The sequence below is a fragment of the Saccoglossus kowalevskii genome, chromosome 7 (assembly GCF_978046115.1).
Source record: "Saccoglossus kowalevskii chromosome 7, keSacKowa6.1, whole genome shotgun sequence".
In the NCBI taxonomy this organism is placed as follows: Eukaryota; Metazoa; Hemichordata; class Enteropneusta; family Harrimaniidae; genus Saccoglossus; species Saccoglossus kowalevskii.
This window is the reverse complement of record NC_140647.1, coordinates 16,528,499-16,546,271: the sequence shown is the minus strand read 5'-3', so window position 1 is coordinate 16,546,271 and position 17,773 is coordinate 16,528,499. Positions and strand designations below refer to the sequence as shown.

The following is a 17,773-nucleotide window of genomic DNA, read 5'->3' as shown; positions in this document are numbered from 1 at the left end:
CCTCACCAAGCTTCTCTTGGAAATCTCTCAAACCTGTGAATAACTTAACATCTTATTTATACTAACCAAACTACATTTGTCTCCTGTTGAATATAGAGAACTAAAAATAATTTATCCTGGTTTCCCATCAAGCTAAAAAAAAAAAAGAGACAGATATTACTCCTGTTTTCAAACTAGGCATGCTGATGCCCAGTCCCAGCCACACAACTTGACTGTGTTAATTTGCCTACATTAATCTGTTACACGTTTCTTAACCCAAATATCAACACGAGTACTACAAATGAAAATATCTTTGAACTAAATATTAACAACATTGCTTATTTGATCAGAAGAAATCTGCAATAAACATGAACATTGAAAATTGTGTATGTAATAATAGTAAAGCCGAACTCCTTGGCCTTCAAAGTATACATGACAACACCATTAGGTGTCATTAAGATACTGGTCAAGAATATGCTGAAGTTGAGAAACAGAGAAAAATGTAGTACTGCAGATTGTGTGTATTCAGCTATTATGAATTTGATCTGAAAAAATATATATAACCAAGATCTGAGCCCATAATGGCAGAAATGCTTGATTTTGATGCACTATTAGCATAAGAATAGCCACCATTCAGAGTCAGACTGTCAATAACATTAATGTGCGTACGAGTGACATGTACACATGAAGATTGAACTTGATTGGTCAAGGCATGTCAGTAATGCAGCTCCAGAACCACATTTATTAAAATGACCACAAGTTGGCCATTTTGAATCTGATCTGAAAAATAAAATGTGTATCAAAGATGTGTAACAAAATCCAACCATATATGTCCAAGATTTGAATTCAGAATGGTAGAAATGCTTTATTTTGATGAATTTTTAACATCAAAATGATCGAAAGAATTAGATTGCGAAACAATTAACATGCAAATGTATCCCTAGATACATGATGTGTGTGTGAAGTTAGAATGTGATCGGCCAAACCAACGGAAGGATGCATGAAGGTCCTGCATCCGAATTGGGACTAATGAGACTAACAGTCTCCAATAAATTTAGACCTAATATTCATGGTTTTCCATTTTATTCATTTCTCATTGACATTAAAATTATGTGAAGACAGACTTTGCACAGATTAAAAAAAATATCATGAACACTGAACTTGAATTCTTCTCTTCAACTTACATACAATAAACATTTTCTTTATATCAATGTATTGACTTCTAACAATCAATACACCCAAATGTACAGTACCATTTACTTGCTATCAGTTGAGGCTGAAACACTTTGATGATATTCATCTGAAGTATGGCCCCTTAAATCAGGAAATGCAACATGTTCATAATTGCTACATGTTAAAGTGATTTAAAAATAAAACCCAGCAAATAATGTGAACACATTAACAGTATTTCACCAGAATTCTCACTAAAACGTGTAACACAAAACAAGTTCAGCAACATCCGAATAAATACATAACTAGACCAATCAGCATGCAGTATTTACAGATAAGCATTCGAATTGGTTAAATATATCATACAAATTAGCATAGTAATGAGATTAATCTTTCTGTATTCTGCTCTAAAAATATGGCCCATGCTTAAACAGGCTTTGCAAATGTCCTTAACAACAAAGAATGGCACATGACAGGCTGATATTATACATTTATATAAAGTCAAGATTGTACAAACCTGACAACATTTGTGACTTGGAACACACTGAATTCAAGTGTCAACTCAGATTGTGTAAAACTAAGAATTACAGCAAAAATAAAATAAAAAGCTATTTCAGAGTGCGTTTGATATTTCATCTGGATTGAAACAATAGTTTATGATTTATTTTGGCAGCAAACGGTTAGTGTTCATTCCTGACAAATCACCTGTACGTTTGAAAATCGGATAAATTTTGATCTTGGCAAAAATAAATTGATTGCATTTCATTTTCATACCCTGTGATGTCGAGAAGGCTATTCTCGGAATATGTTTGCCTGCACAGGGAAAGAATATTCGTGAATCAAGTTTATCACATGATTTCAATGAGATCCTCCTCACATGTTGCCATGGTGATACACTTCAATATATCTTTGTGTAGCCCGATTCAAGTTAACTGGAATTGTTGGTGTATTCTTAATGTGTAAACACACCATCACATCATACATATTTCTTCATCTACTTTTCATGAAAATCAGGTATTGTACAGAACAGGACAAGTGATTAGTTCATATTGCTGAAATAGTTTTTGTGAAGTCTTCATTCTCAGTGTTTGTCACCCAGAAAATCTACATTAATCTGGTAATAAACATAGGGATAGTAATCTTGATTGGATAATGCCAAACCAGGAATATCTTCCATCATCTATGAGAAATAAAACAGTAGATTAATCCGGGAAAAAAAAAAATTATGATAATCAACCATAAATTAGTGATATGCTACCTACTCAATATCATGGTACTAATACACACATTTGTCTTTCAGAATTATGTAAAATTGTGACTCGCGTCCCCTTGAACCTTTTCGCAACCCTTAACTCAACCTTCTGTTAATTTATGGCATTCTTGTTCACCGCAAATAGAGTTATTGGTCATGTATTATTAAATTGTCGTCAAAATGCTGTATTGGGCATTTCTGCACTACATGATGCAACATTCTAGCCAGCGGCACACTGACCCAAAGATAAGTAAACTATATCAAGGGCTGTCTAACACAACATCACAAACAATTACTAGGAACATCTGCTAGTACAAGCTAATAACCTCCTAAATGTTAATATCATCTAATGCAAAAGATTTTATGAAAAAAGTTCACTGAATATAATAGACAGAGGCAGACATTGAACTAGCAACTATACTCACATCAGTATCAGCTTTAAATGCACTTGATTCGAGATGACTGTACAGCTGTTTTAATTGATCTCTAAGCTTGCGATGTGTTTTTTTATATGGTTGTAATAACATGGCTTGAAAGTTAACTGGCAGGCCATACCTAAAATAAGAACAAAAAACTTATATATATGGCAGTAAAAAACAAGTCATTGAAAATGACACAGTCCGCGTAAAATTTTTGAAAGTTCTCTTTGTGCTCGTCATATTACAGTGGAGGGATTGTCGCGAGCGTGTCCTTGAAACTTGAGTTCCAAGTGGCGTATACAACAGATTGTTTATTTACATCAAAGCACGTGTTCCGTGTAGTAGTAATATGGCCAAAAATAAAAACAGCCGTTATTCGGCCATCTTTGATCTGATTATGAAACACACTGATATGTATGATGTATGTGCCAAATACAAATGAAAATGGTACATAAATTGTGGAAATATAGTATTAAGGCCAAAAAGTCAGATGGCTGTCAATCTGCCATCCTTGACCAGATTTTGAAACAAATTGTCATGGATATGCATCCTAACATGTATAAAGTACATGTATGTGCCAAATTTGAATTAAAACTGACAGAGCACGTCCAAGATACCGCTAAAAAAAAAAAAAAAAAGATGCCTGCCAATCTACCATCTTTGATCCAATTGTGAAATAAATCATCATGGACATGTATCCTAACATGTATAATCTATGTACCAAGTTTGAATGACAACTGACAAAGCATGTCCAAAATACAACATTTTCAAAAAAACAAGATGGCTGCCAGTCGGCCATTTTGAATCAAATCGCTAAACCACTGCATGTGCATATGTCCCACATAAGGTACTAGGCACATGCAAAGAATGAACAGAATCGGTCCACAGGATTCTGAAACATGACTCAGGACAGACTGATGCACGGATGGACACACGGACGGACGGACAGACTCAGGAACTCACGGACGGTCGAGGACATGTATCCTAACATGTATGATCTATGTACTAAATTTGAATGAAAACTGACAAAGCATGTCCAAAATACAACATTTTCAAAAAGAAAGATGGCTGCCAGTCAGCCATCTTTGATCCAATTGTGAAATAAATCGTCATGGACATGTATCCTAACATGTATAATCTATGTACCAAGTTTGAATGAAAACTGACAAAGCATGTCCAAAATACAACATTTTCAAAAAACAAGATGGCTGCTAGTACTAGGCTCATGCAAAGAATGAACGGAATCGGTCCAAGGGATTCTGAGATATGACTACTGCCGGACGCACGGAGACCGAATTATAAGTCCCCGTTTTTGGACTTCATCCGAACGGGGACTAATAAAGGTACACACTTGACCTAGAATTACACCGGCGAAATAGTCGTGTGCATGAAGCAACTTGTTATGCTCTCAGTAATATGAACATAGATTTTCAACAATCTCAACTTTGAAAACATAGCAACTGTATTAACAGTAAGATTTCAGGGTATGAAGTTAGAACTGATAAGACTTGAAGAGTCATAACACAGATCCACCAAGGAGGTGGATGTTCCATGCTTCAGGGAGAAAGAACGGACTGATGGAATCAAGTGTTTTAGCGCAGGATCAAGTGATAATCTACATAAACAGTTTGACTAACTGTATTTTTTCAATACTAGGTCACATATCGAAGACAATCCTGGCAAGTGGGAACAAAAAAATGAATCAACAATTCTTTGTGATCAGCATTACAATGCAACATTTTATTCATGACCAGTTGTCACATGTTACACAACTTTGATTGGGTATGCTTTAAGATGCTTCCAATCAAGTATGCATACCAAGGATAAATATGCGACTACTTGCTAAAATTTCGCACACGTTGGGGGGGGGGGGTACAATGTATGTTTACATCAAGCTCGTGAAACCATGTGATTCTGATAATGTATTGTTTGTATACCCACCTCAAAACTGATTCTACGAACACTCGTAATGCGTGGACATGAATCCAGGCTGTGAACGCTTCACTGAAATTCACTTTTAACCATCTCACCAAAGGACCCTGAAACACAAATGGTATCAATTAATTCAAGCACTCGCCTGGCTGTCATTGATATGACATGTGACTGCTGTTATATTAAAATTACAGCAGCTATAGAAGCTCTGGCACATCATACTTCAATCACAACATGTGAAGAGCCGGCACAAGGTTCTTACATACAATCACCAGTGAAAATGGTCTCACAAATAACACGGATACTTACAAATGATTTTTTCTTATCAGAGACTAATTTTATTATCTCATTTTTATCAGCTGTCAATTCCTCTTCATTGTAGGCAAAATCCCTCACAATAAATCTGCAGAATACAGTTATATTAATTAAGTAGGAATAACAAATTAAATATTTTCTAAATTCTGTATCTGATTTGTTTGCATGATTCAGGAAGCAGAACAAATGTGGGAATTACAAAGACAGGTCTATGGTTTAAAGAGTAATTCATGACCTTGGCACATACAAAACTCACCATGAGGTTTGCTACTAGGAGGTCACAGTTGGTTTTGTCACTGTTTATCAACACGAATCTTGCATATATGTGTGGCAGGATGACCTACTCCCGTTACTAATTCTATCTATTCTCACCTGTTTTCTCTAGCATGGTGCTTGTATTCATCCACTACTTTTCTGAACATTGTCACAGTAAACAAACCATATTCATTGTCTTCATAGATAAGACTAAAAAAAACAACTATTATTATACATCTGTCACCGTAACGCCATATTAGTTACAGCGTGCCGTAATTTTGTGGTATTTTCATCCTGCCATATTAGGAAATGCAAATTCCAAATACGGAATGACTATGCGCGTAAGCGTCCTCTTATAATAAAAACAAACATGGCTGCCACCAGGGTTTGATCGGACTCCACACAAAGAAGTTTGCTGAGTCTGTTCTAAACATTTTGGATTTCGGCATTCTCATGATGTATTCTTAGCAGTGTTCGAAATTAACGTCGGTCCGTCGGCCTCACGCCGACAGTGGGTGTAAAGGGCCTAGAGCTGTGAAAAACCATCAGTCCTTGTGACCGACCATAAATTTATATTTAAAAAAAAACGTTACATTATTTAGTATGATTGTAAGACCAAATATATAATAAATATTGATAGTAACTCCAGAATTGTTTCAAAATTGTGTTTTCTTGCACGTTTGATCAACAAATGGCATCACTCATCGACCTGGGCATACGAGTCATAATTCAAGCTAGCCGAATGATCGCGAAATGCGCCGAACCTGGGAACTGTAACAAACGATCTGATTGGTTGTAGGCCGATCAAGCCTCCGATTCAAACCAATAGAATTCACGCTTACATTTTATGTTCCGCCATCTTTGATTTGCATCAAACACGCTGAAAACTACACAAGAAAGGCGTGACAAACAGCAAGAATATGAACGGTCTAGGCGTAAACCACGCACATTCCAAATTAGCTGGCAGGCGGAGTTCAAAGACTGGTTACTTTTGGATAACAACAACAAGGTGATGTATTGCCGGCCTTGTCGAGGATCGTGCAGCAGAATTGATCCTTGTAGAAGCTAAGGCTGACGCCAATGATTGTGAACACGATGCAAAATGCATGTCAGATTCAGAGTCGGCCAGTGATCATGACAGTGTTTTTTCTGAAAATTTTGATGAGTTTAGTGACGATGAAAGAAATGATGATGACCTCTTTGAGGCTGCAGATAATATATCTGATTAATTAGTAAATAAAGGTTTTGCAATTGCAAGCTTGTATTATCCGTTTAGTCTTTGTTAAATATCAGGGCCTACAGTTAGCTAGAAGGACCTACAGTTTCAATTTGACATAGGTCCTTTGGGCCTTTTATGATTTTCAGTTAATTTCGAACACTGATTCTTAGAAGGAAAGGATGTATATTATATAATAATGTTATTATGAGGATACCTCAAAGTGTGCACTCAGACAGTACACCACGCATCAACCTCCGCTGCGCATTGGTTGATACTCCTGTTGTACTGTCTTCGTGCATACATTGAGGTATCCTCTTAATAACCTTATATTATTGTGATACTCTGCTCTCTAGTATACAAGTAATGGCCATGTTCGTCAACCATCGGCTCACCTAAGTTTGTTCATTTAATTGTCTGAGATGTAACAAGTGAAATGCACCATGGGAATACAACCACATTGTTCTTGTGCTATAGACATAAGGGTATGAATTTAAAAAAGATAAATTGACGACATCTTACTTGGTGGATCTTGGAACAACCATATCTGTCAGCGTTTCATATTTACTTCTCCAGTCTGGGAACATTGCTCTGTAATGCAAATACATTGTATAAAATTAAAACATTAGTACCCATCTTATAACTACTGGTACATACAATTCTTTTCACCGCGTGAAGCCAAACAAAATTATGAGATTTGATGAAACCTTTTTACTACAGGAACAAATGGTAAATGGCTCATGGGTGTTTGACGCATTTTTGTGTGAAAAGTAGTTTGGTCACCATCCTTTTTATGTTGACTTTGTGAGAAACAGCATAAAAAAGCCATATGGTGAAAGTCAAAGAAATCTGGCATTAAGTTATGTACCTTTAATTAAATTGTGCTTTGATTTTTCAGAAAACTTAAATTATTCCATGTGATATATGCTGACAAGCAGCCTCTCGGCTCAGATAGCTGCACTGTTAGCAATGCACATTTTAATTAAAGAATTGAAGAAATCATCACGAAATGAAAAAATCTGAGAGAGGTCTACCCAAGGTATCAAAGTATCAAAGCCTTCAGGTTTGTACTTTTCAAGAAGAAGTCGAAAAAATAAAAAGTTGACACGGAAGACAACAGACAATCATATGATAAGCTCTGCTCGACAAATATGACAGCGGAGCTAAAAATGATGTTTATATGCTAATTAGGCTACTATGATGTCATAATGCATAAATTACAAGATGGTGTTTATATGCAAATGTCATAACACATGTATTATAAACCAAACATTCTACAGTGGAACAACACGACAAAAAATGTATCATCAGTTCTTTTCTTGAAATCAACATTTATAAAGCCACAAAATATTTCTGAATGTCACTTACTTTTGAACAACGACCAGAAGAGTAGTCAGGTATTCCGATTGCAAGACAAAGTCTTCTTTCCTCACTAGATCAGCAACATTCCGTGTTATCAAACTACCACTGAAATAGTTATTATTATTTTTTTTATTACTCTCCATAATATACTGTAAAAGGCTGTTTTTAATTTTTGCTGAGTTTTATTTCCTGATTATTTTCACTGATACACTGTAGCTAAACCAAAGTTTGATTGAAATCAAAAACTTCATTTGTTTTTTTGTTTTTTTAAATTTCTATTTTATTTGCTTTTTCCATATCAGGCACCGAGTGATTAATTTTTTTTTAATTTGGAGTCTATACCAGTGACATGACTGGGAATTCATTGTACTGGTTCTGACTAAACCAATAATACACTGTATGTATAAGCAAGTGTAATCACAAGAAAATGACAGTTATTTTTCGCTACAAGACATAGCTGGGTAAGCTATTGTTAATGCATTAAATTAAAACCTAGTCAATAAGTTAAAAATAAAATGCGCCGTTTCCTTCACAAATCAAATCAAGTGTATGTCAAATCTGATAAAATCAAACCCAGTGAATATTTCTCCCGCTAGATAAAAGCAAAACATGTTTACTGCCATGTCCATAAGATATGAAACAACAATCCAATTATTTGTTTAAATTCTGAAAGTAACATTCAATTCCAAGGAGCCGTCTGGCAACATGCACGGCTCGATTTTTGCACATATTTTAGAAGTTGTTGTCTGATGAAAAATATTCATTAAAGTCTAAAATGATTCTGTTCTAATAGCTGAAAAAAATTCCTGTGAATACATAATTTTGATTACAATTTTTCTTTTTGAATTGTTTTCGTTTTGATAAGTTTGGACTAAACACATTTTCTATTTGCTTCAGATTTTGATCAAAAGTTTGGCACCCAATTTATAGGAGTGCTTATATCTATTATCTGACACCTTAAGATTATATTGGTAGGTTTGCAACAACTCTCTCCATGAGTTGGCATTGAAACCCAGTCTAGTACTAGTAATTAATGGACAAAATACCTTACTGGTATTCATTTATACTCACGTAGATTTTCTTTCCAATGAGTGTAGATTTCCCTTCAAGCTATTGTAAGCAGCTGATTTTGCTTTCAAATCACTATCAATCTGTGACACTTGCTGTGAAAATATGAATAATAACGAGATTTGAGCATTGAATAAACTGAGATAGTTCATACATGTAGATGAGAGACGGGCCATGTCTGTAAAGAATAACAGTGTAGAAACATAATTTAATGGCTAACGATGTATCAACGTACTGTCAGGGTGTTTTTTAAACAAGGGAACAGCGCCCTCATGCCATGGGTCATGCACCCCATTAGCCTGGAAAGCAGATCCTCTGAAAACTATATAATTCTGATTGACCAGATATCACATGTGGCCACAGTCTTCAACTGTGACATGTCTGATAGTAATTTTGACCCCAAGGAAGCCATAGAATGCTCCATTTTAACTTAGAGTTATCAAAAACTACACACCCTGGTAGGGAGAAGCCTATTTCCCCCACTTGATGGCGCCGCTGAATTGCAGTGCTCCCTCTTGCAGTTTTTTTTAGAAAAACCCCTGGTACTGTAATAACGTACAATAGTTGAGAAAATAGAGAAGGCAGGATCACCATCAATTTCCCACCACAAAATTTGTCAATCCTTTATCAAAATATGAACAAGTCTACAGCCACAGATACAATTGAACACTTACCTTACTGATGATTTCAGCAATACTTCTAAGTGGTTGTTTAATCGGATATTTAGCCACGTCCCATTGAAATCGTGTCAGGTATGTTGTCAAGTCCACTATGTGTCAAAGACATACATCTCTAGATTAGCAGTCATAATGATGTAGGTCAAAACAAACTGCTACAATTGTATTAGTTATGGCATAAATATGTTGTGTTGGTGTTAACTTATTGCAAGTTGAACCGTTTTGATTGCACTTGAAACAATTTTAAGCAAAAGTTAACATAATGTTTTCCCAGTAATGACTATATTTAATAGAATTGTGTAAAAACGAAAAACATCAATGTGTCATAACTGCATACACGAGTTGGATGTGACTTCTGCCAGGTAAACAAACATTTGGGTTGTGGACATTTTGACCATGGTAAATTTGGGAGCTGCATTTTATTTATTGAGGGTGATAAATTTACATTCAACTACTATGGGTTATGATATAGACATACTCAATGTGAAATGCTACGTAAGCCATATAAATATACTGGCTGGCCAAACTGTTTGGGCCAAAACGTCTTTCTGCATAATTTCTGTAGTTTATATTTAGTTAAACTGAAAACCATTTTTCATTAAGTAAATTTTCAGACTGGTCAATACTGATGTAATCTATGTGTTGTATTTGCTTTATAAGCAGTTCATTAAGGGACATAAGTGAGCCAAACGAAACAAAATGGAGTGAAAATACATGTAGGGTGTTTTGTCTGTTTGGAATTTTACCAATGTTTCATATGAGAAGGATATATCCTAATATCTCAAAATTATTGTTGTTGACATACAGTGAAAAAATTATATATAATATCTTAGTATGTACTTGATCATTTTTAGTAGACGATGTTATTTTAGTGGGATTTTGATGTGTTTTTGCATTGTGGTCTACAGAAACCACTGGTAAATTATTTGACAGTTTTACTGTTGACTAATTAATACTATGATTAATTATTGACAGATTTTGACTCAATACATTATCACTGCTATATGTGCTAAAATATGTGCACATGTGAAAAAACATGAGTGCCATTTTACTTCAACTAACATCAATGAAACACAATACTTACTGGATGCTATGACAGGGTTGAAATCAAAATAATAAATATTGCCATTAATCAAAATAAATATATACACAGCAGAATCTTGTTTATTTAAAAAACCTAATCATTGGCATGGTAACTAGCAGTATATGAGACTAGCTGTATAATCAGTTGCAGTTTCTAACAGTGCAATTACATTCTAGTGTTTTCTCCAGAAAGCAAAGTCCAAGCAATGCACATGAGAGGTATTTCGTTTTAAAGTTATTAATTTGTTTGTTTTCGCAAACAACAATCAAGCATAGTGGTCACAATGCTTCAGGCTCTAAGATGAACTCTGACCTCAATAAAATGACCTTTCAACCACATTCCACAATAAAATAAAACAAATGAAACATGCTATATACTAGAATCGCTACTGGTTGTACAAATACACAGAAAGCGTGTCAGCACAGCATAGCAAACCATGAAAATACCTGGCATTTCTTACCTCCATTAGCCAGTAAGTTCTCAGCGAGTTTGTCTCTTTGATCTTCCAGGACATCACCCAGATAATTAGCAACTTTTCTTGCAACACTGTAACAGACAATCAATAAATGTCAATTCAATTCTAAATTTACGATTGTATTATGTATGCAGTAATTATCTTATAAACTTCAAAGCAACACAACACATGTGTTACTGTATTTTTTTTTAAGAGTCAAAACAACTTCGAAATGGTTTAAATTTAAAACAGTAGGAATGTTTAGTAAAATTACATAACTTAATACATAAATTAAAATCTTCTACACATCCCACAAAAATCATATCAACATTTAGTAGTCACAGGTGATTATAAAGTAGATTTACAAAATTTAAACGTAATATTTTATTTTTATTTCAACATAACTGAAGAATTACCGTTACTTGATTCAGATTCACATAAAATGAAAGATCATTCAATATACAAATCTGTATACCAAATTAAGTCTTTTGTTTCAGTTAATTGAATGTACTTCACACATATGCCAATCTTTCATACAAAACAATATGGTTTCTAATATTAGATACGGTAGTCATTAACTATTAGTAGAATGCTGGTATGGGGGACATGCTGCTATCATTATACTATAGAATGCAGACAAGGTGCAATATTGTAAAATAACTGGGTCAGTTTATGTAGTAGTAAGTACAAAGTACATCTATGTAAATTAAGTTATTCTACTATATAGTGATCTGTAAAGTTAGAATAAGATTGTTTATTATTGGGAATCATAATAAGTACAGCAATAGCAATAGCAATATAGTAATAGAAATTAGCATTTAAATAATCCATATGAAACATAAATTTACGCCATCATCAGTATACTGTATGGTATATCAGTTAAATATCATAATCATATTTAGTATTCATATGTTTGCAAATAACCATTACAACTCATCTGATGCTCAACTATTATTTTTGAAAGACTAAGTATGTGACTAACAGTATTTGTTCTATTAGAGGTACATCTCTAAAAAAGGTGCTTGTAAACCCAAAATTGTATTTATTTTAAATGTGGCCTCTGTCATATATGTAAGCGTTAGCATTACTAATACAGCAAATATGGTAATTGATATAGTGAATCATGTGTGTAGTAGAAAATATATGGGTATTAAAGATGTTATCTTTCAGAATTTGTGGAGTATTAAAGCAATCAGATATCTTAATATCAGTTAAATTCTTAACGTAAACATATTAACACATAAAACCATAAAAACTACCAAAAACATGTAACTCACGCTTCAACAAAAGCATCCAGCTTTCCCAGATCATCTGACAGTCCAACCAGCGTGTCCAGCGTACCCACTTTTAAATCCGGTATATTGAACTTGTGATTGATTGACAGTGACTGCTGTTTAGCTGTGGCATTGTTCATTCGCTCCCAGGTTTGCTGACAAGTCTTCTCACCTGGGGCTGATATCAACCAGAATTCGGCCATATTTGATGTCTATATAGTTACAGCTTCACCTGAGTTGTAAAATAAAGTGACATATTTAATATATTGACACAAATAAGTTTAAAATAGGGCTGCATAATTTCATTTAAGAATCTGAGGCTGATTCTAACACTGTAGACACTGGGAGTCAACAAACCCATGTTTACAAATAATATTTATAAATCCAACTTGTTATATGAAATGAGATAATTGGAATGGCTAGATAGGCAGCTCTCTCTGATCTGTGGAATATTTGCACATCAATCAGACAGCCAATTTGTGATTGGTCGACATTTTTCTGAAAAACCTGCTTCTCAACTAACATGTCTTTATTTAGTTTTAAGCCATATTCAATATGGCTGCCCCCATGTAGGAAATATCGGTAAATTAATAGTATTTATATTATTATCACTTGTACGCCAGCTGACTGTGGCTAAACACTCCTACATTGTATGTTGTGGTGTACTAGTATATTACAATAAGTGAAAGTTTTTTCTGTAGGTTTGACATGTGGCTTTTTCAGCACAAGCTAAATTTCATTTTTAATTTCATGAGAGGTATCAAATCCCCAATTTCAGTGATATATTCACTAATTTCATTTTTTTTTTTAATAATCAGAATTTATTATAACCCAAATATGTTCAGATATACAGTTTTAATATGGGTCACCTTATCTATTATGTGACATTTTACGACAGTCGGTGACTAACAGTTTATTGCCGGTAAGAGGGTCATAGGGGTAGTCGATATATGTGTAGACAGCGTCCACGATAAGCGATGAACGGCCCGGTCAATGATAAATCGTCTAGATTTACAGGATCGCTGTCCTGCATTGTTTGCGATATTAAATCAAATCATTGTATTTGTATCAGTATTCCGGCAAATCAACTATGACGAGCATTTAACAGCGATATACTAATTATAAAATAATCAAAAATAACAACAAACCTACCGTCACTTTTTTTGGATGCAGTCCGTGTACTCCGTATTGGTTGACGTCGGATGACAAGTCCGAGGACGTTATTAGTAATTAATAAATAGTAAACAGCCAAAATCGACAATGTTTTCGATGTCTGGTTTTTCAATGAAATCTAACAATGTCAATCGGCGACCTTAAACCAACACAGTCATTTAAATTTACATATAAAATCACAATTTTCGTTCACGATAAGACCCTTGTATCACGAACATTCACATGACCAGGAAGAACAAATTGAATGACGGGATTCACCTATGACCTCGAACAAAACCTTAACGTAGATGGCGCACTATCACGCGCTACATCTCTGTGGATTCAGGGCTCATACCACTAATTGAATTTCCATAGACGACAATGTTAACATATGACGAGATTGCTACATGAAAATGACAAAGAAAGTTGAAAATATGGCTCAAAAATGGGAAATCAACATGCCAGTAATCAACCATATGGAAAAAACTAACATGTTGGCCAGCTCAAACTCTTGCAAATCTCAGGTAAACAAGACACATCTACTGTATTTGGATTGCATCAAGAGAAATCACTGGAAAAACACCAAGATTAGAACATCCAAATACACACAGAATAAACCCACAGGTACACAGCCGCTAAGTAGTAAACAAAAGACCACATGTTGGTCTCACCACTGACCCAGGTGATTACGCCCTCAAACAGGGAGCACCTGAGAGAAAAAAAATATTTAAAAAATTTCATTGGTTCTTGCTAGGCATTTAAATTGATTGGTTGATTAGTGGCATGAGACCTTAAATTATTGCACTCTCCGCCCCGAGGATTCTCATGCGTCAGCACTCGTGTACACATGTCATATGACTCGTGACTCGGAAATTACATAAATTGTAATAGTAGAGCTAGTAATTGAAGCAAATCTACGTGACTTGCATTGAGTACTTAAAGACTTAATGAAGATGCAAAATCGAAAAAACACTGACAGTATGATAGGAAGTCACACCCTGGACGTCACTTCTAGGGATGTGTAGGGAATGTTTATTTAGGTCTGTCCAACCGTCTAAAGACAACTAAACTAATAATGGTTATCGTAATTAAGCATATTTAGTAATGATGTTGCGCACTGTACGCTGACACGCCCGGGGGGGGGGGGTCACTGTATATTAAAACCTTACATCATGTGCGTTCTTGCTAAAAAATAATAGGCCCCTAGGGCTGGCAGCACATTGGCAAACCATACCCCCTATTGCGGACGCAATGTACAGTTAGTACCCCCTAGAGCAGACATATTGAAGAAAAAACACCCCCTATTTCAGACACATATTGAAAACACCCTACCCCATATTGCGAGCATTCTATGCCGTTTTTTGCAATCAAGTGGAGTGTGATCAATTCAAACAAGTTACTATGTATTCAACTCATGTTGGTGTCATTCATTGTTAAATGAAGAAAGATCAGAACTATTGACATGATTGTGAATATGATCATTTATTTGATAGTTTAATAAACAATGCACACGACTTTGCCAGGATTCTTATTCCATCAGATATCATTGCGCAGTTTTATGTTCAGCTCCGAGTGACTTTGCCATGAATACAGGGCAGAGAACCCTGAAAAAAGCAGGAGCTGAATGCGAATGAGACCGAGCCGCGAAAGAAGTTTTCAGAAATGTGGATGACTCCGGGGAATGACTTTCTGCATGCGGCTTATTGTAATCGACGAAACGAAACAAAACGGGATAACACACATAATAAAAATTAAAATGTAATCAGTGAAAATGGGTTTTATACGCACAATATTTACAAAATATTTGCCGAAAATAATAATATTTAATACGTATATGGCTCGTTTCGCTAATTGCAGATAATCCAAAATCTGTAATCAGCCAATACACGTACAATATCAACAGCCGTCGGTTGAAACTTGACCAGTATATTCACCTTTCAGTAGTGTATATATAACAACATAAAACATATTCAAAAATCTGTAATCAGCAAAACAAGGGTCTGACACGTACAATATTCACAATTGTCTGTCAAAACCTTATCAGTATATTCATCTTTCAGTCGTGTATATAACACCATAAAACATTTGTCGAAAATAATGTGATTTTAATTAGTGAATGGTTCATTTCGCTAATTACAGATAATTATTTTATGAAGTTTTATACACGACTGAAAGTTAAAAATACAGGTCAAGTTTCGTCCGATATTTGTGATTATTGTATCTGTAATTTAATAAGACCCTGTTTCGCCTCGTGATTGCAGATTTTCGATTATCTGTAATTAGCGAAACGAACCGTTTACTAATTAAAATCCCGTTGTTTTGGGCAAATGTTTCAGGGTGGTAAATATATTGATAGAATTGTGAAAAGTTTTCTTATTGATGTCATGGATTCTAGAAAAAAATATGTAGATTTATTTCCTGTATTTAACTTTAAGCTCAAAAAATTCTTTTTAGTTTGTATTTTCTTTAAGTTTTAAAAAGTTTTATTTTTGTTTACTTCCTTTAAGTTTTAAAATGTCTGTTTCTTTTTTCATTTATTTAGTATGTGCTTTTTCCAATAATTATATTGCAGCTCCTAATTACTTATTAGTGAGCCCCTGGTGTAAAAGGGTAGCAACAACTAAATAATTAAATAACTAAATAACTAAATAACTAACTAACTAACTAACTAACTAACTAACTAACTAACTAACTAACTAACTAACTAACTAACTAACTAACTAACTAACTAACTAACTAACTAACTAACTAACTAACTAACTAACTAACTAACTAACTAACTAACTAAATAAATAAATAAATAAATAAATAAATAAATAAATAAATAAATAAATAAATAAATATACTGGTCAAGTTTCGTCCGACAGTTGTGAATATGCCAGACCCTTGTTTTGCTGATTACAGATTTTCGATTATCTGTAATTAGCGAAACGAAACGAACCATTTACTGATTATATTGTTATTATCGGCAAATGTTTTATTTCGTTATATACTCTACTGAAAGGTGAATATACTGGTCAAGTTCCGTCCGACAGTTGTGAATATTGTATGTGTCAGACCCTTGTTTCGCTGATTACAGATTTTTGACTATCTGTAATTAGCGAAACGAGCCATATACGTATTAAATATTATTTTCGGCAAATATTTTGTAAATATTGAGCATATAAAACCCATATTTACTGAATACAGTTCAATTTTTATTAGGTGTGTTATCCTGTTTCGTTTCGTTTCGTTTCTTCAATTACAATAAGCCTTCTCCGTATGCTCGTGTTGAAAGTGGCGGGTGAGTCCCGGGGGGGGGGAATTCAGGCGGACGTTTGCGGCCTATTCGGGGTTATGGGTCCGCCAATTCGGGGCCTAGGGCGGTGTATGAGGGTGGTTGTTACAAGAGAGGGCCTACAGCGGGCGCAGCAACCCTGTGAGTTTATTTCTGGGGGCATATTGCAGACATTAGCATTTTAACGGGGGCCTATTTGCCTCCCGCGCGGGCCCGCTCTAGAAGGTGAAAAACACCCCGCTTTCCCGCTAAATTTGGAAAGCACATGGGGTAGTAACAGCATATAGAGTGAACCCCCCCCCGGGGCTGACACGTGGACGTATTATTGTCTAAATACCACATTTACAGAAGGCACAAACAAGATTTGTATGTGTAACTTGCAATCTAGATTATTCTCACGTAGAAAACGGAATCCACGTAAGTCGCATTATTTCACTTCCAGCTTATTAAAACATACTAAACTGCTTGAAATTACTAGCATAACATTTTGTACTAGTTATATCGCGAAAGTTCCCTGAATACATCTTCTGCCCAAGTATGTACAGCGCCATCACAGTTCACATTGATAATGTGCTAGAGAACACGACTGTTCACCACCGGTTATCGCGAAACACAGTCTTTTTCATACTTTTTCAATTTTAGAAGACGAGCAGCATCCAACCGTAAAATACTCCCAGATATATTTGTTCTTCATGATAAACAATTTAGCTGCATCATACATGTCCGTTTTTTCCAAAAAAATAGATGTTAGTTGCCTGGTTATTTTGGTGATTATATCCCACTCCTAGTTTATATAAATTTAACCAAACTTCAGTTTCAGCTACATTCGCTATTCTGATCGCTTACCAGTGTTGCAAAACATACGTTTGAAAAAAGGAAAAAAAACA

At 34.9% G+C, this 17,773-nt stretch overlaps 1 protein-coding gene across 1 annotated transcript; it reads right to left on the bottom strand.

Annotated features, from left to right (window-relative positions):
• Positions 1-1,998: 1,998 nt before the first annotated feature.
• On the bottom strand, positions 1,999-13,854 carry LOC100368412 (V-type proton ATPase subunit C 1-B-like). Its single transcript, XM_002733287.4, has 12 exons — positions 13,610-13,854; positions 12,461-12,689; positions 11,190-11,275; positions 9,643-9,737; positions 8,972-9,063; positions 7,907-8,005; positions 7,061-7,129; positions 5,440-5,532; positions 5,062-5,155; positions 4,762-4,859; positions 2,827-2,956; positions 1,999-2,329 (listed from the first exon to the last, which is right to left on the bottom strand). The coding sequence occupies exons 2-12, from the start codon at positions 12,658-12,660 to the stop codon at positions 2,231-2,233; spliced, it is 1,155 nt and encodes a 384-aa protein (XP_002733333.2). The 5' UTR covers positions 12,661-12,689; positions 13,610-13,854; the 3' UTR covers positions 1,999-2,230.
• Positions 13,855-17,773: the final 3,919 nt, after the last annotated feature.